This window comes from Montipora foliosa, chromosome 1 (genome assembly GCF_036669935.1).
Source record: "Montipora foliosa isolate CH-2021 chromosome 1, ASM3666993v2, whole genome shotgun sequence".
NCBI classification, from domain to species: Eukaryota; Metazoa; Cnidaria; class Anthozoa; order Scleractinia; family Acroporidae; genus Montipora; species Montipora foliosa.
The window spans coordinates 69,761,800-69,786,584 of NC_090869.1; the positions used below are offsets into that span (position 1 = coordinate 69,761,800).

A 24,785-nucleotide genomic window follows, 5' to 3' on the forward strand; every position below is an offset into this window, starting at 1 on the left:
CATGCACTTCGGCAAATCATCCCCATGGAGAGAAACCCCTGCAATTGTTAAACTTTTTATCATCAAGCAAAATGCGTCGCTCAACAAGAGTCCATCCATTGCGACCGAACAACCAGGTTTCGTCATATCCTGAAAAATCTACTTACTGCGTCAAGTACTTCATATTTTCCATGAATATTTTGTTTTGGTTCGTGAGTTGCTTAATCTTGGCCATTGCGACGTACGCTATGTTAGAAAAACAAGAAATCTATGGCCAGCTAAGCCGTCTTACAACTGACCCGGCAGTCTTGTTGCTGTGTATTGGTCTTCTGATGTTCATTATATCATTTACTGGTTGTATTGGAGCACTGAGAGAAAATACATGTTTGCTCAAATTCTATTCCTTTTTTCTTGGATTATTGTTGCTGTTTGAGATTACAGCTGCAATCCTTGGTTACGTATACTACGGCAAAGTCAGGAAAGAAATTCATAACGCCTTTGCACAGATGATCGACAATTATTTGGATGATCCTGATCTTCAATTGGTTATTGATAGCTTGCAGAAAGAGCTTAAGTGTTGTGGATCCGAAACGTACACTGACTGGGAAAGGAATGTTTATTACAATTGTTCTTCTCCAGCGATCGAAAGATGTGGTGTTCCTTATTCCTGCTGCATATCAAATGAAGTCAATTCCCAGTGTGGATTCGGTGCCTTGGCAATCTCGAAAGATGAAGCCGCCAACATCATTTATACAAAAGGATGCTTGGAAGGCGTCGAAGATTGGTTTCGTGGCAACTTAGTTTTAATGGCGTCCATTGCAGCTTGTTTACCAATTATTCAAATCATTGGGTTCTGTTGTGCTAGACGTTTTACGTCCGACATTAAAGAAGTACTGGTAATGCAAGGTCGCGGCTAAGTTCTTCAATATAATTTGGTATCAGTTAAGCTATTAAGCCTGCTTTAAGTGGTGCTTAGATTAGCCCTCGAGAATTCGTCTTGTATAAAAATTGTGAGGGATTCTTTCGGAACCTTGTGAAGACCAAGACTTTTCAAGGCTAGATAACTTAGAAACAGTATATAATTATGTCACATGTGATATTTTGATCTCATGTGAAGCTTCAGGAAAGAAAAGAATTGGGGCCTAGTCTGTCACATCCCCTATCATATGGACCCCAAGCCCCTGCTTCAAAGCTGTGGCAATATATGTCCTCCTCCTTGAACTTATCTGATAAACACAATTGCTAATTGGCTTGAAACTGTGTATACCAGATAAATTCGGTCACTGCGTCCCACGACTTGTGGTAGCAGAGAAAAAAAGGGAGATAAAAATCATACTCGTTGAAAGGGTTTGAACCTGGAGTTTTAATTCTATAGGAACCGCTTCACCACTGAAGATGAAGACACTGCTTCTAAAAAAAAAAATTTACGTGACTCGCATAGAGTATTCTTGCTGAAGAGTAATTAGGCTTAAGTGATTAGAGTGTAATGTGAAGTGCTAAGTATCTACCCTATATGAACCATGTGAGCATTAGCCCTACTAATGGAAATGGGCCCACACAAGGACAGAGAAAAACTCTGACCAAGGTGGGAATTGAACCCACGACCTTAGGGTTGGATCACGGGAGCAGGCCATGGGAACTGATGATGTTAAAGTCACAGCAATGAACATGTACAAGTACAAGGAGGGATTACATTTTTTCAAACGTTGGCCGTGTACATGTAGCACTTATATTTGAACAGACTTAACTGATTAGAGTGTAATGTGAAGTGCTAAGTATCTACCCCATATGAACCATGTGAGTGTTAGCCCTACTAATGGAAATGGGCCCACAAGAGGACATAGAAAAACTCTAGATTACTGGTAATTAGGCGTAAGCTTTGATTTTAAAATGTTAAGCTTTGTCGTCAAGTTTGCTAACTGACCTTTTGCAGTGTTTAATATTGTTTGTTGGCAAGTGATAATATAGCATTATCAAAGTAATAGTGTTTAACACATTATCCCTGAGCAGCTAGCGGTGTGGTGGTCAAGTGGTTACATGACGGGTTAAATTCCCAGGTTTGAGTCCTATGTCCATACACTTGGATTATCTTTTCAAACATACGACCATTTCCCACAAGTCCTGGGACAAAGTGTCCAAAATTAAAGATAACAGTCAATTCCAAGCAAATTAGCAATTGTGTGTATCAGATAAATTCGAGGAGGAAGACATGTTGCAACATATTGGGCCATTACGAAACATTGAAGAATGTTTTGGTTCACTGTTACAACAGGTAGGATGCACATTGGAAGACGTGTGTTTGACATTGGTGATAGGAAAATGTTGATTTATATCTAGTACAGAGTGTGTTCATTGATGTGACCAGGAGCCATATTTGCATACTAAAAGAAAATGAATTTTGTGAAATAGAGTTCAATTCCCAAAAGAATATTTCACTTCTCCAACACGGCCACTGTGACATCACGTGACATAGTTCGACCTTCATAATGTTGATAGTGTCTTGCTTGCCTTTTACCGGGTAATGTCAGACAAGCAACTGGCATTCAAATATATCCTTGATGAATACGGTAGAATTGAAGACCAGGGCTTTATTCTTATCCCCTTCTGCAAGAGAAAGTTGCTCAACAGAAGTTTGAAAGACGAATTGTGCCCTTTGTAAAAGAGATTACGGTAGCCTGTATCATTGTGATACCTGCACCTGGAAAATAACACAAATCCACGTTGTACTTTGTTTTTGTGGTCTCATTTGGTCAGAAGCCCTTCAAGCTCATCCAGCAAGGTCAACCACATGCAGCGAGAGATAGGCCTTAACACACCAGGAACTACATGCCCAACAAGTGACTGTTTGAAGAACTTTCAAATTATTAACATTAGTTTTAAAAACCCTCAACTGCATCCAGCTCCATTGAATGTGATGAAATCCATTGCCATAACATTTTCTATCAGTCCTTAATTGTTGTTTTTTTTTTTGGTAACTGAGTTTTTCCCAAGTGTGTGTGGTCAGAATGGAAAACTTGTATTAAAGCTTGAGTCCCTAATACCACAAGAACTAGCCTCAACACAATAGTATCAGCAACATTTCAAATAAATGCTGCATTTTAATCCTCAATATCTATCCTTAATATATTACCACAAGCCCTGAAATACATGCTATTTTAAAACGTGTGAACCAAATTGACATAATAAGAACTCTGTAAATCTTTATGTAGAATAAAAATGAGTAATCTGATATAACTACAAATAATGACTATCCTGATTTGTTATCTGTAAAAGCAATACATGCATTCATGGTACTCAACATAGCCCAGTTCATACAAAGGTACTTGTGACAAAACAATGACCTAACAACATAAGAGAAAGTGCATGCAAACTGATATAATGACATTCTTAAAGTCAAGTTTGTACTTCTGTTCTAGCATGAACAACACATCATAAAAATATAAATGGAAGATACTAACAAACATGAAGACAAAAGGGAAAACAGATACAGTATTTCCATAATATTCCCAGTATGTTGCCAGGTCTGTCATTAGGTTTGAAGTGTGAACTGAGCTTTCAATACTGCCCCAATATTTTCCCAATAATATTACCTTGCTAATGTTAGTATTAAAATGCTAATTTTCTCAGGATGTTCTTGTCCTTTAGAGTAGTGCTCAAAAGATTGTGGGCTACGAGACAATACTGATAATTTTTTATAGTTTGCCTTTGAGTAAAATGTTTAGGTTGCGTTGTAAGTTTACCCAAAACACATGAGTGCCAATTTCTCAACGTTCTGAAACTCTGATGCTTTTTATGATACAAGAATCTGATAAAAAAAGCTGGTCTTGGGGAAGAAAAAAAAAAAAGAAAAGGAAAATAACTAGAATCTCATGCTTTAAAACATCCCTTTGGCTAAAAATACAGGCAGAATTCTGGTACCTAGAATGGGAGTAAAGAGTTCCAGAACTTATGAGAAGTGCACTTCCGAGAGAAACACATTTATCTTGTTAGTCAGAAATTAGCCTGATTAACATGAAGTGTAATGTTATTTTGAGTGGGTGTTTTGTAAATGATGAAGGTCCAAATATGCTAATCACTTGACAGTAGTAGCTAGACTAATAATCTTGCTAGATAGTAAATTAATCTTTTTACAATAACTTCAAAATTGTCGCACCATCATTGGCTAATTTTTACTATCAACAAGCGGACAGACACATGAATTTATAATTTATGCGATAATGATGCGTTATTGCTCACGTCAGATTGAAGTTTCTCGCATTTTTGTCTTCTCATGTTTTGACTTAATTTTGACCCCTCTGCCTTTTTGTTATTGTAAAAAACAAATTAATGTCATTGAATTTCGTCAGAACATTGTCAAAGTAGTCTGCAGATCCACTCAGGTATCGCGCCGTGGATCCAAAGCTACTTTGACAATGTTATGACGAAATTCATGATTAATAACTGGACAGACGCTTGAAAAATTGACATCAATTTGTTAAATGCCACTGAAATAAGGTTCCATAATTTCAAAATTGGAAGTCTTATCCAGAAGGAGAATGTGATCAGTGGTTTCAATGATATTAAGTACTGACAGCCAACGAAAAGTGTCAGCTACTTCACTGAGAGAAGTAGGCAAACATTTTTAAACACAAAGACACATTCTAAAAGGCCTGGTTCCTCATCTCTTCAAGTTTACTGTGATTGGCCTTTATACCACCATTCCTGAAATGTTTTCATATTTTTTTGACTACTTTTTTGAAAACTCTGAAAAATACTGCTAAGTGTGCAATACTTATGGAATTTTTGTTAATGATATGTATTACACTTAAATCATTTTGAAAATGTATGCATGATTTTTAATTAAAATAAGCTATAAATTTTAAATAATTTAATTTTTTGTTATAATCGATGAGGCTAATCTTAACTTGGTATAACCATGTAACTAAGAATGGTGTGACTAGTAAGTACTGTGGCAATGTACTGATATGATAAAAACCAACTAAGTCACTGGAAATATAAATGGGACCTCTGTCCTAGGTCACTAGCTAAATTTCAAATTATCTTCTATTTATGATGTAATTTGAACTATGGGTTGAACCGTTTTAAAATAAGGCCATCCTCCCTTTTTTTTGTTTAGTGTCAAATGCGTTTGCTGATATTGGGTTGGTTGGTCGGATTGAAATAAAAAACCCACAAGAACTCTCGGAATAGGAGGCCTGGTACCCCAGCTGTGGAGCCTGAACCCCAAATCAATATGGCAGCAAAGCTGGTTGATCATGTTATTGAAGAATTAAAACATGTTTTCCTCTATGCTGTTACCATACTCATTTTTCAGATTTCAAAATGCAAAAATTAGGGTTGGTCAGACAACGCTAAACAGAGATAAAAAGAGTATGGCCTAAGGAACAAATCACTCCACTGTGACGGACTTGGCCAAATTTCTTGGGCAATCAACCTGCAAAAAATAGATCAGAGTGAGAATGACATAATTCAAACGTAACAATTGCACTTTGGGACGCTGGTGAGGTTACATTTTTGGGTGACTGTGGGCCTTACAATTTACGATCACAAAAACAGAAAACACATGTTCCCTGCCTGGAACAGGGGTAAACTGCATCCTCCTTCTCTCTCTTCTTTGCAAACTACATTTAGGTTGTAAAGTTCGGTGTGGTCTTTTACTTAAACAACCACCACTCCTAGCCAAAGGAGACCATTATTGTACACCACAAAGTTCTTGATGCACAGTTATTACAATCTAACCAGCTTTTCGGAGAGGTTCAAATCCCAAAGTGCCTTACTGCACTGAGTGGTTAATGGATTTTGATTATCTACAGTTCCAAGCAGGGTGTCAATTAAAATAGCAATCATGATAATCTTTTATTTATATCAATTAACCTTTTGTCAACCCAGGTGTCTGCATATCATCATCAAATGGCCTTGAGCACCCAACTTTGTCTTTCATCCCTTAAATTAAGCTTGGCGACTTATATTACAGTTCAACACACGTCTCAGACACCCACTACACTACCAATGAACTTTATACTGTATGATTATAATAATATACATTTTGGACAAATGAAATAATGTCAATCATGAATTTTATTTACCGTAGTAGACTCCCCATAAACAAGAATCCAAACGTTTGCATGATTTCCTTAATTTCTAACAGTGCATGTACTCACATCATATCCTTTCAGCACAGCAATGTGGAATGAAAGTAGTTGTAAAGGGATAACAGACAAGATTCCTTGGAGACAGTCCACAGTCTTGGGTACTTCAAGTGTGCGAAATGCATGTGATTTCACCTCTTCATCGCCTTCATTGCAAATAATGATGGGCCGACCCTGAAGCATAAGAAAATGACAATAATTATGACTGGGCACCAGTTACATAAAAATGTAGGTAACGTAAAATGTTTAAATAAATTCTTAGGAAAAAATGTGTGAGCACTGTGCATATCTTACCTGACGCGCTGTAACCTGTTGCAAGGCATTCATACATTTCTAAAAGAGGAAAAATATACCACAAAAATCTACATTAATATTATTTATGGTTCCATAAACTATTTCTCCTGCTCAAGAATAACAAACCTTACTTTAAAGGAATTTGTTTGCTTTTGTGCATTTGCCTATTCATTTCTTTTACTCGGGGCAAACTTGTAAGCACCTTTGTATTTGCTTGCATTTGTTCTTGTATTGTCTTAACCAATAGGTTATTGGGTCGAGACATCTGGGTCAGCCAATGTTGAATTATGCTAGTTAGTTTTTACTAGGTGATTTTCTTTTCAACTTGTTAGTTTTTTTCCAAACTAGGTGATTTTATTTTTAACTAGGTCATATTTTTTCAAATAGGTAATTTTTTCAAAAACTGTGTGAAATTTTTCTCTCTGCTGCTATCAAAGGCCAACAAATTTTAGGGATTAGGGTCAAATGCTCAGCTTAGTGATTTGGGTTACTGAGCACTTATTTTGAATGATTAGCTTTCATGTAAGGTTAGGGACACTGGCCGTGTTTGAGAATTAGAGTTAGCTTTCAATTTAGTGATTAGGGTTATGCAATGTCTTATTTGAACAGTTAGCATTCCAGGAGGTGTATGACAACTGCAGACTGCCTACATATATTGCTGATAAACAGTATTTAAGTCTAAGTACCCATTTGATTAGCGCTGATAAACGACCTAGTTTTAAAAAAAAATTACATGGTAAAAAAAATTTACGGGAACGAAAACTTAACTGTAACATTTACATTGCAGAGTTTAACATAATGCTCAGTCTCCATCAAAAAATGCTGTCCTTTTAATTTCCGGGTTGTTATTAGTAGAACGCGGCCAGATACCCAAAAAGGAGGCCACAGTTAAAAGTCAGTTTAAAAACATAATGACAACCCTGAGTTTGAGTTTTGAGTAATATTGCACACTAGCTTCAAAATTATGGAGGTCCAATTCTTTTCAAGTGTGCATTCCCACAATGTAAAACTGCCTCTCAAGGACACACTCTTTCATCAAACTAATCAATATAATAATTTATGTCTTATCTTGATTAAAATGGATGTAAGGAGAAAAGTTCCAGTAACAAGTTAAAGAAAATACCTTAAACACAGCATCTCTTGTCACCAACATGATGACTGGCATGGCTTTGTCTACTAGAGCAAGGGGACCGTGCTTGAGCTCCCCGGCAAGAATACCTTCTGAGTGCATGTAAGTTAACTCCTTGATTTTCTGCAGATACAAAGGTTTTACTTCAAAATATCACGACTCGTATGCGTCAGACTTAAACAACATTGAAAATGTTGCATCATCAATAGGCAAGGCTTGACACTAACACTACCCCACACTAGTCAGATTTGTCTAAATTTACTTTTGGCTAATTACATTGGAAATATCTCACAAAATAGTGCAAATTTTATTTCTGAAAGCACATATCAATATTTGGTTCTTTTTTATTATGACAGAGACCTATTTACAGTTGCGTGCTTAGTTACCTGGCCTTTAATGAAAGTGAGGCTGGTGTTGACCTTGTCATGATACAGACCTCCCTCCTTTTCTTGTGTTAATGTTGTTGTTGTCATGCTAATTAGTAATAATTTACAAAAGAAAAGCAGCGAGGTTTCTATCAAAACAAGGTCAACTCCAGCCTCACTTTCATTCATAGGCCACGTAGCTAAGCATAAAACTGTAAAATGGACTATTAATAGAAGAAAACATGAGATTGCTGATGAATCATGAGCAAAATCTTGTGGAACCTTAAAGGAATCTCATACTGTAATTATCAGTAATTTACCAAAACTAATGAATACTGTAGGTTGGTTTGTCCTGTCACTATTATAATCATGTAAAATCTTTCTTTGTTTTGACATGCAGTATGTATCAGCTGTTTGTAGAAATCAAATTTCGCCAATGATTTGTTTTGTAGTTTTGTGTTGAATGCTGGTAGTTGTTTTGATTTTGAAACATTCTCTATAGTGCTATGGAGTTCTGCCAGTTTTTCCTGTGATGTTTCGGAGTCTTGATACTTTTCCACGGAAGTCTTGAGCAAAGAAATAAAGGGTCCTGAAAGTCTTATAGATGACACCACACTAACTATACATTTATAGGGTAGGGCATGTAGTTCCCGGTGTTGTGGTCTGTCTTCTGTGGTGTATCATGGTTGGGAGAGTAAAATGTTCAGAGAGGGCCGTAAGTTAGAAAACTGTAACAGGTCATTACGTCTCCCTCTTTAAATAAAGATAAAACAAACATTTATTGGTGATCAGTGAGCCTTGAGAAGAGTTTTGATGTGAGGAAAATGCAATGCCATTTTTAACAATACTAATTTTGAAGTGGTTCAATTGGGGGGACAGCTAGTATAATGTTTAAGTTATTTTTATGGAGTTATGTCATAGCATTCCTGAATTCAAGCTTTGAGAAGGTCAAAATCTTGAATTCAGGATTTCCACTTTCCAGGCACAAGAAAGAGACTTCTGATACAACTTGCTCCTGTAGAAATTCTACTACTATTGGACCTAACAAAAAAATAAATGCTCTGTTGGAAAGTTAAAACATTTAGCATTGAGCCCTGATTAGGAAAGCCAATATTCCTTTAAATCTGTGACAAATGAAGCTGCATTTTTCACTCACCAAGGCTCCTTCCAGACAAGTGGCAAACTGAAAGCCTCTACCCATCACAAGGAGACTCTTCTGTTGATACATTTCATGTGCTAAGGACTGAATCTTTTCATCCAGCTGCAGCACTTTCTTGATGAGATCTTTGAATAACAAAAATATTTGATTGCATTATTACTTCTCTAAAAAGAATCTTGACAGAAATTGTTTATCCTGGAGAGTGTACACGTAGTCCCACCGACAAACAACTTGTGCGAAACTACCCTTTGACTCAGATGGTGATGCACTCAGGCCACATTAGAAAAAATAATAAATTTTTATCAGTCACTTACAACAATCCTTCTTACGATGACATCCACCCACCCTTATTAACCCTTTGACGCCTAAACGGGCCTAAACTGGCCGTACTTAGTATTTTACTCTTTCTAACACCAGACAATTTTACTCATCAATGGGCTAATAATATTAAACGAAATAAATCTATTTTGAATAAATCTAATGATTGTAATAAACATGATGCATCCAATCCCAAGCTCAGTATTTGATTGATTGCTCCTTTTTCCTTACACAAATACATGTAGTTTAAATACTGCTTTTTTAAAGGTTGTCATCCTCTTGAATTACAAATGAAATTTACAAAGAAAATTAAGGTTAATTTAAAATATCTAGTTCATGCACCTGGAAGTTCTTTCAATGTTTGAATGATCTCTTTCCTTTTCTCTTGCATGGAGATTCTATCTTCCGCCATCATCAGGGCAAACATTGTCAGAGCCAGAAATTGGCTGGTATAAGCCTGTGATCAAAGTGGCAAGTTTAACTGTGTAATTTAATGACTTCAAATCACATGTAATAATACGACAAGGATTCACCTCACAATAAAATTATTGTGATTTGTGACTCTTGCCTGAAAATCAGTCTAATTTGATAATTTTTCTTGCCATATGGCAGCTGGCATGCCTTACAAGGGCCAAAGCTCCAATAACAATGCTTTAACCACCTGTATTAAACATACATACAGCTCACCACCACACCAGGCTGAAGCACGGGTTACTATTCAACCTTCCTTTCCTACATTGTATTTGCAAACAATGTAAGAGTTCTGGAATGTCTCAAATGCTTCAATTTAAGAAAACTGAAGTGATACGAGACATCCTTGTTCTCTGAGAAAACTAGAAAGTCTGACTGATATGACAATGACCTGAAGGTAGCACTTTCCAGTGTTGCCGGGAACCCATAGGCAATCTAGAGGGGTCAAACTGGAGTCACTCACTGTCTTACTTTTCTTTTATTAATGTCTACCACTTGATTTCTTTGGTCAGGTCGTTTGGGCTCTGCCTCTCCTCTTGAAAAAAGTCCAGATGCCTGTTGTTCTGACTGGGAGGGGGAGAGGGCAAACCCATGAACTCCTGGTGGTCAGCCCTTTAAATTAATCAATTAGAAATAAATTGATTTAACCTTACCTTAGTACTTGCAACACCAATCTCAGGTCCAGCATTGATGTGACAGCCACACATACTCTCTCTTGATATTGAGCTACCAACTAAAAACCCCACAAATGTACTGAACATATTGATTCACAGTCAAGAAATATTCTCAACATAATACATATGGACATTATTAAGTAAATTTTATGAGCAGAAATTTACGATTTCTTTTAACCTGTATTAGTGATGCCCACTATGAGAGCTCCTCTCTCCTTGCAATACCGCAATGCCATCAGAGTGTCTGCTGTCTCTCCTTCAAAAAGTAGTACAATAATACAAAATTTAATTTTCTGAGTACATGTACAGTGTATGGTTAAAGTCAAAACAGATCAAAGTGTCAAAGGATGTAAAATCAACAATCAATGAACTTTGAACAATTTTTGGTTGTCTATTTAAACTTCTGAGATGTGCATGCCAGATCTCTTTCACCCTCTTTTCCATGCTCTTCCCCTCCCCACCACCTTACAGATCCTGCATTCAAGCAAATATAACCTTTTCCCCAACTACCTCATTTCCCAACATGTTCTCTACGTTTTCTTGCAAAATGGAGAGCGAATTATTCACATAAATATATATGTACACTGTGCACAAAAAAAAAGAAAGAAATACATGTATTTACCTGACTGACTAATAAAAAAGCACACGTCATCTCTAAAGATTGGTGTCGAGCGATCAAGGAAATCACTGGCCAACTCCACAACAACAGGCAGTTGTGTTAGCTCTTCCAACAACTGTCTCGTCTGCAGAAAAAAAATATATGTGTACACTGTTAGTAATATTCATGAGTACATGACTGGGCAACCTTTTTTTAATTTGGGGGGGGGGGGGGGGCGGGTGCACAATGACAACTAGTTACAAGGGCACTTAAATAGAGCAGCACCAGTCCCAGGCCTCCACTTTTCAAACGGGACATTTATTTTGTCTTTGCTGCTCATATTAATTGGGTGCTCATCCTGACTAAGAACCTGAAACGAACTAGAGGAAGGCTGAATAAAATCCCTGGCATAGATATGAAATAATGTAGTGTAATATGAAATACGATGTAATTTCTTACAGCTATGGCACTGTGATAACTTGTCCCACAAGCTATCATGAGAATCCTACGGCAACGACGGATTGTATCAATGTGAGACATCAAACCTCCAAGCCGCACTGTCAGAGAAAATAAAGCAAACATTTTAGCAGAGGCAGAAGTTCAATAAAATATTTAAACCCACCTAACTGTGGAAGAAACCACAACATATATATTATACAAACTAATATAATAATGTCACAAATTTTGTGGTAGATTGTAAGGATTGGATAACATCGCAGACCTCTAATACACCTTCACCAGAGGGCTCCCCATGGGGGCTTTCAGGGCAAGAGAAAAGGCCACTGAAACAAATGATGGAAATGATCACAAGAAATCTTTAAGAATCCTATACTATGGCAGGAAGCAGACAAGTTGGTTATCTCAAAAGGGTAAGAGTTAAAGTGAGCAAAAGCACAGTGCCCTTATCAAAATTAACTATTTAAATAAGTGAATTCAACAATGTCTTGATCAGAACACTGGGCACTTATTTCCTTTACTCAACTAAAACACTTCTGTAAAAAGGATTTTTATGTATGAGCACTGATCAAGGATGGTTTATTGTCCTTACTCAGACACCAAAAAAGTCTAACTATCAGCTGATGTATTTACATTTGCAGTTACCAGCTTTCGTAAGATCTGTAGTATTCATCTACAGGGATTAAACCTGAAACCTCCTGCACCAAAGGCAAGTGTCTATTCCAACCCAAGGTAAAATGGAAAAAATCAATTCTCAGTCAGAGTTATCCAAACGTACAAAATTAACAACACATGTGTGGTCATTATTATGATATTGCTTTCTGGGGTTAGAGATGGGAGCTTCCCTTTTAGGCATACGCATGGCTAAATCTATATATTATGGACTGTCATTATGATGTCCTCATTTGGGAGCATGGCTGGCGCAGTGGTGAGAGTACTCACCTTCCACCAATGTGGCCTGGGATTGATTCCCGGATTCGACTCAATACATGGGTTGAGTTTGTTGGTTCTCTACTCTGCTCTGAAAGGTTTTTCCCCAGGTACTCCAGTTTTCCCCTCTCCTCAAAAATCAACATTTGATTTGACTTGCTCTGATTTCAGTTGATTTGTAATCTCCCCAATTAGAAGTCTGAGCACTTGTGCACAGCTTCATGCAAATAATCTTGAGACTTAAATAGTGATTCATAATATCACTTAAATGGTGATTATTATTATTATTATTATTATTATTATTATTATTATTATTATTTGATTAGATTCTCTCCAGTTGTCGGGTGTTCTACTGGGTACTGTATATTGTGTCTCAGCAACTCCCCGTAGCTTAGAGACACAACACGTTCCGCAACAGGTGAGCAGTCCCAAGGATTGATAATAATTGTACACTTCCATTCCAAGGAAGTCAGGTACATCTAGCTTGCCAAACGAGTTCTTTGCCCCTTTTAATATGCTTCCAAGAGCACCAATCATGATAGGTATTATTGTGACTTTCAAGGTTCCATGCATCCTTCTGATTATTATTATTATTATTATTATTATTATTATTATTAGACTTATCCTCATAAAATTCCAAACAGGTTGTGTTCAGTTATTATAACAATATAATTTGATAATTACCACATCCAGATTCAAAGTTTACTCTGCCCCTCATTGTGTTTACAACACTCTCTGGCTGCTCAAAAATCTCTTTTTGCATAAAAGAGCTGTAGTTTCCTAAAGACAATGACAGAAGTTTAAGAAAACAAATAATAACAAAAACAAGCAGTCATCATGCAAAAGGAAAAATATTAATTAAAATGTTTGGCTCACCAAAACTTGTCACCATTCTGATGAGAAGAGTACTAATACTAAAAAACTGTCTCTGACTTACACTGTGATACAACAAGTTGATACAATAGGACAGATTTCGAAATCGTCTTGTTATCAATGCTTTAGAAGTATGTTCAGAGTTGAAAATTACCTTCTACGTACCCTGTAATTAAAATAAACAACAGAACTCACACACACCTTTCATGATTTGCTGCAACTCCATCTGCAGTGTCTGTACTTCTCTGAAATAACTTTCATCAGAGGCATCATCACGATTGATACGATGAATTGACAAGCCTGTAGAAAAGGCACAGTCAAACAATTTTACAAGGCAACAATGCGCAAAGTAACGTACAAGTTGTCACAGAAATGTAATTATCATTCTATCAATTAGATGAATAAAACTCAATGCTTGTAATGATGACGGCATTATGTTAACTTGCAAACAGTACTTGAAATATTGGTACTCACTTCCATTGACAACAGCAGCCACATCGTCATCTTCCATGTAGATCACTCTGTTGGTGTGTTCAATGACAGCACTGCAAAATAGTTAAATATAAAATATAATTATAATCATTAATATTTTAAAGTTAATTTCCACAAGCTACATTGTCGTGCCACACACTAGTGTCATCTACAATGCAAGTTTTTTGTTCTTCTGTTGAAGTAAGCACAGAATGACGCCACCTTCAGATGGAATCAATAATACATGTTAATTTTCATTCCAAAGGTTCATGTATGATGCTCATACTGATCCCATTTTTAAGAAACATAAGCTTCTGAAATGTCATGACATTTATTCATTTCAGCTTTGTCTATTTATGTTTTCATTCATAAACTCTCCACCACCAACTAAATTTCATAACCTTTTTAAGAAACAATCAGATCCATATAGCTATAATACCAGACATGCTTGCTATTTTGCCACTTTGTAGAACCAATATCAGGAAGTTTTTCATTTTCTATCAAGGTCCAATGTTTTATACCTGATTTGCACTTCTTCCCTCTTGTCTTAAAAAAAAAACGGCTCAAAGAATCCCTTTTATTAGAGAGTAATAATTTCATTGTCATTTTATCTTGTTATGCTTGCTCACATTGTTGTTCTGGTTTAATCTGTCTGTTTCGTTTTGAGAAATCCTGATTCTGTATAAGCTTTGTGGTTTAATTCTTTCAGGTTTCCTCATCATTAAAATGTTTTGCATTGTGTTTTGAAATTTCTGTAATTATTGTCAGTTTATGTAATGTGGTGAATTGTAAATAAATAAACCCCCTTTGTGAGGTTGGGCCATGTGTTTTCCTCCCACAAGACTAACTTGTGGTAAACGCTCAAAAGATTAACCCAAGCATGAAGAAATTAAGCAATTAAATCAAATTATACTAACCTTGCATCTGAGGCAAAAAAATATTCAATAGGCCCATGCTTATTTGTTTCAACACTTGACCACCCATTCATCATACTATAAGCATCTGCCAGCTCTTCAGCAGGCTCGTCAACTTTACTGTCACCTGTAACAGTGCATCCAGCAAAGTGAGAATAAAAATCACAAACCCTGCAACTTAGGAAATACCTGGGAATGGAATGGGGATTGGATGCTTGCATTGGGAGGATCTTCCCTTTGCTCTTTCTTATGTGCTGTATGATATTTGATAGTTGTGAATAAATTAAGTCATCCACATTTCTTACTCATTGTTCGTAAGTGAATTTTGTATCCAAATTGAAGAATTGTAATTCTAAAATGGATTTCTGAAATGCCCTTTTCTGTTGAAACTGTTTCATCATCAATTTATATAACCCATTGCTGCAACTGGGGGAGGAGGAGAATGAATTGACTACTCCAATTTAGGGGCTTTTCAGGGCTACTAGAACAGAAACAAATGGGTTAAAGGCCTTGACTGGTGAGAAGTAAATCTATTGGCTTAAGGGAGTACATCCCCAGCAGGCAGTTAAGTTGCTTTGAAGCCTAGCACCCAAAAGATCTCTTATAAATACTGCTTTTAAATGAATCACATGCATATATATTTACGAGATGCAATTTACAGGTATGTATTCATTTACAGCAGAGTCTGTGTGAGTACAACTTAAGGTGGCTTGCTACAGTTTTCAGAAGAAAAAGATCAAGATTTTGAAGCCTGTGAAATTAAAGCAACAGGATGTCTCTTCTGAAGTGTTAGTCACTGGAATTGATGTAAAATGTAGTTTTACCTAACAAATATATGCAAATTAGGGGGAAATGCTAATTATTATAGTGACCAAGCTCCAGCTCTAGATTTTCTCAAAAACTAGCTGTACGACCCCACGGTAAAATTTCAGGATCTCCTTAGCGAGAAAAAATAATCATGTATAGAAATAAATACCGTATTTACCCGTGTATAAGTCGATCCCATGTATAAGTCGATGGCAAAAAAAGCAATTTCTTAATTTCTTTGCTAAATGTTCATGGGATACTAATCTTGCATTCTTCAATTTCTAGAACTGTGGATTCACAAAAAATTAAGGGGCTCAAGCACTTAATAGTTTTGTGGTTCAGCCGTTGTTGTATGTGCGGGCATTTTGTCCTTGAATTTCGAAAAAGTTCTCAGAAAATCGAACATGTAAACCTCAAACTAACCTGTTTCGTTGTTCAAGGATAAAGGGCTTTAGAGGATAAGCACAACATCACAGAAGCAGGAGTCAATCCTTGAAAATAACTTCAAAAACGATGCAAAATGTGCAAGGTTTATTGGTGCTTGACTTATAATTTCTCACATGGCAAATGAAACAAAACTCACAAACCAAACAATGCAAAGTTTGCAAAAGCATTTAAATCACCCAGGTTTGTATAAAGAATAAAAAACAATCATTACCAACCAACCAGCATTTTCAGCCAACATGAATGACGATCATGCTTGCACGCAAACACGAGGTATTGTGCCAGGTTACTAAGCTGTTGAAGGATCGCATTTTATTTGAAGAAACAAGAATGTTTTTTAGAGCTTTCCGCCTTTGGAAAACGAAAATTTCCAGTGCCTATTTCATATTTGTGCTTGTGAGTATCTTCAACATTTAAAGTAAAACCAATCCTTTTTTCATTTCAACTGGAATTGCTTTTACATTCATTTTGAAGTCTTTCGTCATTCATTTTGAAGTCTTTCATCCACTGAGTTCGTTATGCCCAAAGACCACATTATGATGTTAATTTTGAATAAATTATTTAGCTGGAACTTAGCTCGAAATCTTTGACCCATGTATAAGTCTAGGGCGATTTTTGGAGCTTCTTTTGAGGCCATAAAAGGTCGACTTATACAAGGGTAAATACGGTAGTTAAATGTGTCAGGCAGATTTTATGTGAATGGCAAAAAACATTGATTTCCCTTAAGCTGTCTTATTGATCTTTTAAAAAAATGTTGATGATTTAGTCTTCACATTGTTTACCTATTCCCAAAATTTTGACCCGTTGTACACGTAGTTTTCATACATGCCAACTCTCCCGGATTATCTGGGAGTCTCCCGGATACGGAACGAATCACCCGGTCTCCCGTACGTGTCATTAAATCTCCCGGATAAAAACGACTCTGAACCTTTCACAGACGTTTCTCCATTCTAGACTCAAATTGCATCCCCAAGTTTAAAAAAGATCGATTTTTTCAAACTCGTTTCATTGTTTCTTAATGCATTTCTTCATCTCTGAGTTTCAAAGACACGTTAATAGAACTAAACAAAATGACTTCCTTTAGCTATCATAGCCATATAACCGATTGTTTGATTGGATCTCCAATTAACCAATAAAAAGTCTTGACATAAGTACCCTGTTTCCCGCAAATTCACAGTGGTGGCGGAAAATATTCTTGTATTCTGAAGGAGCTGCTGGGGGATGGGCGGATACTTTTAGGGGGGGGGGAAGAGGAGGGGAGGGGGAGTGGGTAGGTTGATCGAGGGGGGAGGGGTGGGGAGACCGGATGGAAAAAATCTCCAGATTTTAGATCTCCATAGGTTGGCATCTCTGAGTTTTTGAGAAAAAGAGCTTTGAAATGTCTAGTTTCCAGTCCCCCCTCCAGGAGTTTGGTCACTATATTTTGCATTTTCCCCTGGTTTGCATTTATTAATTAGGAAGAATTATATTTTACATCAATTGCAGCGGCTAACACTTCAGAAGAGACATCCTGTTGCTTAGATTTCACAGGTTTCAAAAAAATCTTGATCTTTGTCTTTGGAAGACTGTAGTAAGCTACCTTAACATACAGTATGTTCTACTTCTACATGTATGCTGATGTTCGATCTCACCCATAGATCCCTTGCTTGTAAAGCGTACTTGAATATGTCAATAGAAAATGTGCTACATAAATTCATTACCATGATTACTATTACCATTACTTAACAGCTGTCCACGAAATATTTTTAATGTACATTTGGTGAAAATAAAGGACATTCAATAATTAATTGCACAGATTCAGCGGTAGCCTGGTACATGTATGTATGAAAAGCAAGTGGGGACAATGTATGTATTGCCTCTTCTATGAGTGGGTAGCATGTTTCTTCCAACAGTATATATAGCTGCTTGTTGACATTTTCCTTGTGCCAGCTTTAGCCTCAGGAGTACAGAATACCGGTTTTAACAAATCATAAAAATCGGTTGAGATTGTTTCATAAGACAAATGATTTTGAGAAACTAATCAATTATTTCATCTATTTTCCAAAGGTACTGTGCAGAATTGTGGTACATTCCACGTGAACTGGTGACATAATTTGGAGGACTGGGAAGAAAATCCCACAACCGCACGCGGTCTTAGGTGTTGCTTCCAAACTCCCTGCAGTATTTCAATTGCCAAAACTCAACATCAGTCCGTGCTACCACATTTCCTGTTACTGAATGAACATTCAAGTTGACGCGATGAGCTCTAACCTCGCCTCTGCCATGTTGAATTCAAAAATAAGGAAGAGCGCGGTTGTGGGATACGGCGTTAAAATTTTTCTCCCCAGTCCTCCGAATTATATCACCAGACCACCTGGTTATAATGATGTTATTATTCTTAATATGCAGTGTCCACAAGGTAATAGCCTAACCTGAACTGTAGACAATTGGCAACCTGTCTGTCTTAAGAGGGGACTGACTCTTGATACCAATGAGTAAGGGGCTGCCTCGTCTAAGAAAATGATACCAGAGTTAGAACATTATTAATCATAGTTCTATTTACAGGCCTTCTGATAGGGTGCGATTAAAAAATGCAAATTATGCGATTTTTTCAGGCCAGATTGTGCGATTAGAAAGGCCAATTATGCGATAAATAATGTAAATTATGCGATTTTTTTCTCAGCAATTTTAAGCTTGTTTTATAAGGTTTCAGGTTAAGAAAAACACTTTTTTGCTGCCCTAAAGACATTTTGAACACAAAGGAACAGTAATTATGTATCTCGATCGACATTAGTTGGGATAAATAAAAAAAATGAGGTCTTCTGCACTACCGGAAGTTGAAAGTTGAAAGTTGAAAGGACACAGCTAACATGCCAAATGAATGATCAAGGTGCTTGTCAACCACGAACTTCCGAAGATGGTCAATCACAGTAGGGCCATACCCCCATTTACAAGGGAGAAAATAAGCCACGGCTTTCTCTGGCCGCGGCTTACAGAAGACTCGAATGTTCACCCCGTATAAATGGTACAAAATCTATGTTCACCTGGGAATATATATTCGTATAAATAGTTCCTTTTGCGTATTTTGTACACCGTGGCCAGAGTAAGCCGCGGCTTATTTTCTCTCGTATAAAAGGCCCTAATATTGCACGACGAGAAAAACATCAGTCCATCGTCCACGTGGAGCGTACCTGTGAGGTACTTTCTTGCTCGATCGTGAGCTGTCAGATTGGGCGGAAGGTGGGAACTTCCTTCTTCGTCGAAGAAAAAGCGTGCGTTTTCACAACAAACTTATCCATGAGTAAGTTTCTATCAGTTTTCAACGAAAGAAACTACATTTTGCCGAAAAATTTACAACTTCGCTTATTTTTCACAAATCTCTTCTCTAAGAGAAGGCAACTGTGTCATTTCAGTGGTGTGTATATAAGGGCGTGTTTGTGTTACACCAATGGAAGGAGACTCGTACCAGGTCAGACATGAAAAATAAGGCCTTGAACTTCGAATGTTTACGAAATTGAAGGTGACAAAGGTCTTTAAGCCTTTTTCCAAGATAACTCATCTTAAAAATAGCGTATTTATGCAGGAATTTCTAAGAAACGTATTGATTTATGTTTCATTTTATGAATTTTGTGCGTCCTTTTGTGAATTATGCGATTTTTCGTGAATTGTGCGATCGGATGCGATTTGAGGTCGATTGTGCGAAATCGCACCATCGCGTAATATCAGAAGGCCTGTATTTAGCCCAATACTGAAAAAAGATGCTACTGACTAGAATGTACAAGGTTAGAACCCTGTTTTATAAGCCACCTTAAATTTTATCAACTAGGTTGGCCACATGGCACCTTTAATATACAATAATTTGTATCAATGGAATTAACTCTGAGAATTTAGTGCCTTTTAACCTCTTGAACCCAACTGAGTGTCTTAGACATGGAAATGGACATGGAAAGGGAAGGGGGAAATTCTGACAAGGACAGGAATCAAGCCCATAATCTTCTGATTAGATCAATGTTGCTGTATTCACTGGGCTAAGAGGCCAGATGGGAGTAAGTCATGAGTAGTTGAGTTCATGACAATCAAGCATGTACAAGTGGAGGCAAATGGAACTAACTAGCTATACATGTAGGTTGGCCACATGGTACTATGTAATGGTACTATATAATTAGCTACCAGAGTGTACAACAGCTGTAAGTGATATTGACCAATATTAATCTATGATATACAGTACCCATGAAATCGATCTGATCCTGTATTACAAGCCTGTCTCAAGCTTCGGTTATTAGTTTTGGATATCAACATAGTCAGAAACATTAGTCACACTTGTACAGAACTTTGACTAATATAATTATACCAGCCTAAAAGATTTTAAAAAGTAAAAAACCCAATGTTTTTGGCACTAAGCCATCTTAGGCTTAGGTTAATTTAATGTATTTTGGTCACCATTAAGGAAGCTATTAATTTGTTCATTAACTTTAGATGTTCTTCACCTTATACTTATATGAAGCAAAACTTCACAGAAGTTACTGTGTTGTACTTACTGTACTTTAAGAGCTACTTACCTTGTGGCAACAATTTCTCCTGGAAATTTGGTGCTCTTAAATGCAAGTGCAAATGCTCCTTCCTAAGAAGTAAAGAAATTCAAAATTCAACTTCAGGAGCAAAATCTGGACATCTAATATAAATTGCAGTTGCCATGTACCACCCATTTTTGTGACTACTTCAAGAGTAAGTAAACAAAAACTTGAAATATATTATATACCCTTAAATTGTTAAAGTTGTAAACCATTTTCATCAATGCCCACTGGTAACAACAGATCACATGAAAAACTTAAATACCACACAATATCACTGGACACAGGAATAGAGGTCCAGGGCCTGCAATGCAAAATGCAAAATGGTTGACATAGCAACGTGGGGGGGGGGGGGGGGGGTGGGAGAGGTGTAAGGCTGAAGAAGATGGTGGTCTCAGCTGTGTGATAACATTTGGTAGTGGTAGTCACACCTGAGCCAGAAGGCTCACACGGTGAGAGCTCATCCCAGTTTCTAAGACTATTGCTACTACCCATTGGACAGGATGCTGGCCATGGCAAAGGGGCACCCGGGTTGAAAGAGGCAGCATGGAGCAAAGTGTATATTATATGAATATGTAACGGTAATATAATAGTCTCAAACAAACAAACTGTTGCTGTTTTTAAATTTTCATTCACCTCTTTTAGCATACATGTAGTAGAGTTAGAAGAACTTGTGTGAAAGAAGCACTTTATAACTGCTTTATTTTGTATATTTCAGAATAAGATCTTGGTCACCACTAGCATAAAAGCTAAAACAAAGGTGTCATTTATTGCAACTCACCAGCTGTTTTATTGTCATCTCTACAAGTTCCCTGAAATCCAGCTTTTCACCTTCCTTCTGCTGTTTAAAGGCACAGGAACACCAGTAAATAATTCATTCTCTTACATGTATATCATCATGAGGGTTGGAGTTTGAAGTGAAGGGCAAGAGGAAGCGAGGACTACCAAAGAAGACATGGAAGACGCAAGTGGAGAAGGAGAGCAAGAGTGTTGGATTGGAGAAAAAGGATGCCATGAATCAAGCGAGATGGAGAGCGGGAGTTAGAGAGATTGCTGCCAAAGTGGGGTAAATCCGACCACCCCCGTTTACAGGGATAAACCCGGATCAAAATTGGATTGATGATGACATGTATACAAGATTGCAACTTGGTCACCCAACCCCTTAATTACATGTAACAGCAGTGGCACTGCTACGGTGGAAGGTTTTCCTTGTTTGCTTTACTTGTGGTCCTGCATAAATTGCTCATTGTTACACTGAAATTTCAAAATTGCTTTTTCCTTTGTTTACGTTATGAGGAAGTAACTTGTAATCCACCAAAACTACTGTAAAGACTCGCGTATAAGCCACACTTGTGTATAAACTGCACCCCCATTGAACTTTCAAGCATGATTTTGGAAAAAATAAGAACTCCAAAATTAAAAAACACTCTTGTAAAAAAAGTTGGTTGTTTGTTTGCACAAAATCTAATGTCATGTATTTGCAGTGACATTAATAAGTTAATCAACTCTGAAAATACCTTTTAAAAGCTTCTTCTTTTTAATCAATTTCCCTATTCCCTGTGACTGACAACAGTTGTCTTCATTGCTAAAGCCCACAGTTGAAATGAAAACGACAGAATTTACACGCAAAATGTGCTGGAGAACGATGCAAAACGTTTGCTTAGTAACCATGCAGTAATTTAACGAGGGAAGTCTGGACATGGAAACGTTCGCTTTCACATCAGTTATGCGTGGATATCATGTTTATCAAGACGTATGGAAGCCATCGACCGGAAAAAAATGCAATGAAACAGTCGGCCATTTCACTTGCGAGTTCTCTTGAATAGCGTGGTATTTTCTTGCGCGTAGTGGAGAAATCATCAGCTGTGCAGAGGAATGGAGATTCCATGCCAGTTAGAGTTTAACTGCGCAAACAAAGTGCAAATGAAACGCTTGAAAGAACTACTTGTGAGCAAGATTGAGGTTTAGAACCTGAAGATGCAAACAAACGGCTCCTTTTGGAGCCACCACTTCTAACCACTGAAAGCAGTGATCAACAACAGGTTTCAATATGTTTAATCTTTAGTTACTGAAGGTTTTCAGTTCAATTTGTGACCCCTACAACCCAGTTTACCCCTCTCAAAGCAATGGTCTCGTGTATAAGCCGCACCCGCGATTTTTGCCCCAAAACTTAAGCAACAAGGTGCGGCTTATACACGAGTCCTTACGGTAATCTACTTTCCAAAGGAACCAAGAACTGCAACAATTAAAGCCCAATGCAACTTACTGTTTTGTCATAGAAATATTTGACCAGCTTTGGGATAACTTCTGTATCAGTTTCAGACTCAAAATGAAATCCTTTCCCCTCCTACAAAAATTAACAAGTTAATGAGCATGAATTTTACAGTAAGTGTAATTGTAGCAACTGCATATCCAAAGGATGAAATATGAAGTAGTCACAAAGTACATGACTCAATTGTACACATGTAAGCGTTTTTTTTTCCAAACTGAGATTCAAATTAACAATTTATTTCTAGCAGTTATCTGCAAGGATAAGCAACTACGGGTGATAACTTACCTCCTCATATAACTTACCAGAAATTTCTTGATATCTTTGTAATTTGTTATGATGCCATTATGAACGACAACAAATTCTAGGGGACAAAAGACAAAGAGCTAACTAAATTAAATTACCGTATTTACCCGTGTATAAGTCGATCCCATGTATAAGTCGACCCCCCATTTTTGATGGCAAAAAAAGCAATTTCTTAATTTCTTTGCTAAATGTTCATGGGATGCTAATCTTGCATTCTTCGATTTCTGGAACTGTGGATTCAACAAAAAATTAAGGGCCTCAAGCGCTTAATAGTTTTGTGGTTCAGCGGTTGTTGTATATGCGGGCATTTTGTCCTTGAATTGAATTTCGAAAAAGTTCTCAGAAAATCGAACATGTAAACCTCAAACTAACCTGTTTCGTTGTTCAAGGATAAAGGGCTTTAGAGGATAAGCACAACATCACAGAAGCAGGAGTCAATCTTTGAAAATAACTTCAAAAACGATGCGAAATGTGCAAGGTTTATTGGTGCTTGACTTATAATTTCTCACATGGCAAACGAAAAAAAACTCGTAAACCAAACAATACAAAGTTTGCAAAAGCATTTAAATCATCCAGGTTTGTATAAAGAATAAAAAACAATCATTACCAACCAGCATTTTCAGGCAACACGAGTGACGATCATACCACAGGCGGCCCAGAGTCGGAAGGTAAACAATTATAAGGATTTGTATGGGAATCTCGATAACAGACTGAAAAAGATATTTACTCGCAAAAGTTCTCAATAAAAAAGCCGTACTTTATTGTCATGGTGAATTTCTTGCTTTTTGTGTGGTTTTTTGCCTGATTGAATGCGATTTAAGCGACTTCTCAAATTCGCGAGTCGTCACTCTTCCCTAAATAAACCTTTAACCTTTATTTAGGGAAGAGTGACGACTCGGGAATTTGAGAAGTCGCTTAAATCGCATTCAATCAAGCAAAAAACCACACAAAAAGCGAGACATTCACCACGACAATAAAGTACGGCTTTTTTATTGAGAACTTTTGTGGGTAAATATCTTTTTCAGTCTGTTATCGAGATTCCCATACAAATCCTTATAATTGTTTACCTTCCGACTCTGGGCCGCCTGTGATCATACTTGCACGCAAACACGAGGTATTGCGCCAGGTTACTAAGCCGTTGAAGGATCGCGTTTTATTTGAAGAAACAAGAATGTTTTTGAGAGCTTTCCGCCTTTGGAAAACGAAAATTTTCAGTGTCTATTTCATATTTGTGCTTGTGAGTATCTTCAACATTTAAGTAAAACAAATCCTTTTTCATTTCAACTGGAATTGCTTTTACATTCATTTTGAAGTCTTTCGTCCACTGTGTTTGTTATACCCAAAGAAAGACCACATTATGATGTTAATTTTGAATAAATTATTTAGCTGGAACTTGGCTCGAAATCTTTGACCCATGTATAAGTCGAGGGCGATTTTTGGAGCTTCTTTTGAGGTCATAAAAGGTCGACTTATACACGGGTAAATACGGTAAAATACATTTGCAGTGGGTTCTCTAAAATTATAACTGTGCTAATGAGAACGTTTTTTTCCTCTTCACTTCTACCAAAACCTGGCTGGTACATGTACTGTATGCATGTACAATGTATATTATGAGAGAAGACGTGAAGA

At 37.1% G+C, this 24,785-nt stretch overlaps 1 protein-coding gene and 1 pseudogene across 1 annotated transcript in view; one reads left to right on the forward strand and one right to left on the reverse strand.

Annotated features, from left to right (window-relative positions):
• On the forward strand, positions 1-3,220 carry LOC138007250 (tetraspanin-33 pseudogene; annotated as a pseudogene).
• LOC138007244 (glutamine--fructose-6-phosphate aminotransferase [isomerizing] 1-like) overlaps positions 3,041-24,785 on the reverse strand; it is a 26,383-nt gene continuing 4,638 nt past the window's right edge. Inside the window, exons 6-24 of the mRNA XM_068854044.1 lie at positions 23,156-23,214; positions 22,848-22,928; positions 21,363-21,422; positions 20,570-20,631; positions 18,443-18,522; positions 14,784-14,907; positions 13,870-13,940; positions 13,597-13,695; positions 13,207-13,302; positions 11,596-11,693; positions 11,161-11,281; positions 10,717-10,794; positions 10,518-10,597; positions 9,736-9,850; positions 9,073-9,200; positions 7,546-7,674; positions 6,423-6,461; positions 6,141-6,302; positions 3,041-5,413 (exon numbers count right to left, since the gene is read on the reverse strand). Coding sequence (XP_068710145.1) covers positions 5,369-5,413; positions 6,141-6,302; positions 6,423-6,461; positions 7,546-7,674; positions 9,073-9,200; positions 9,736-9,850; positions 10,518-10,597; positions 10,717-10,794; positions 11,161-11,281; positions 11,596-11,693; positions 13,207-13,302; positions 13,597-13,695; positions 13,870-13,940; positions 14,784-14,907; positions 18,443-18,522; positions 20,570-20,631; positions 21,363-21,422; positions 22,848-22,928; positions 23,156-23,214 — 1,727 coding nt within the window. The 3' untranslated portion in view covers positions 3,041-5,368. The remainder of the gene's footprint in view (positions 5,414-6,140; positions 6,303-6,422; positions 6,462-7,545; positions 7,675-9,072; positions 9,201-9,735; positions 9,851-10,517; positions 10,598-10,716; positions 10,795-11,160; positions 11,282-11,595; positions 11,694-13,206; positions 13,303-13,596; positions 13,696-13,869; positions 13,941-14,783; positions 14,908-18,442; positions 18,523-20,569; positions 20,632-21,362; positions 21,423-22,847; positions 22,929-23,155; positions 23,215-24,785) is intronic.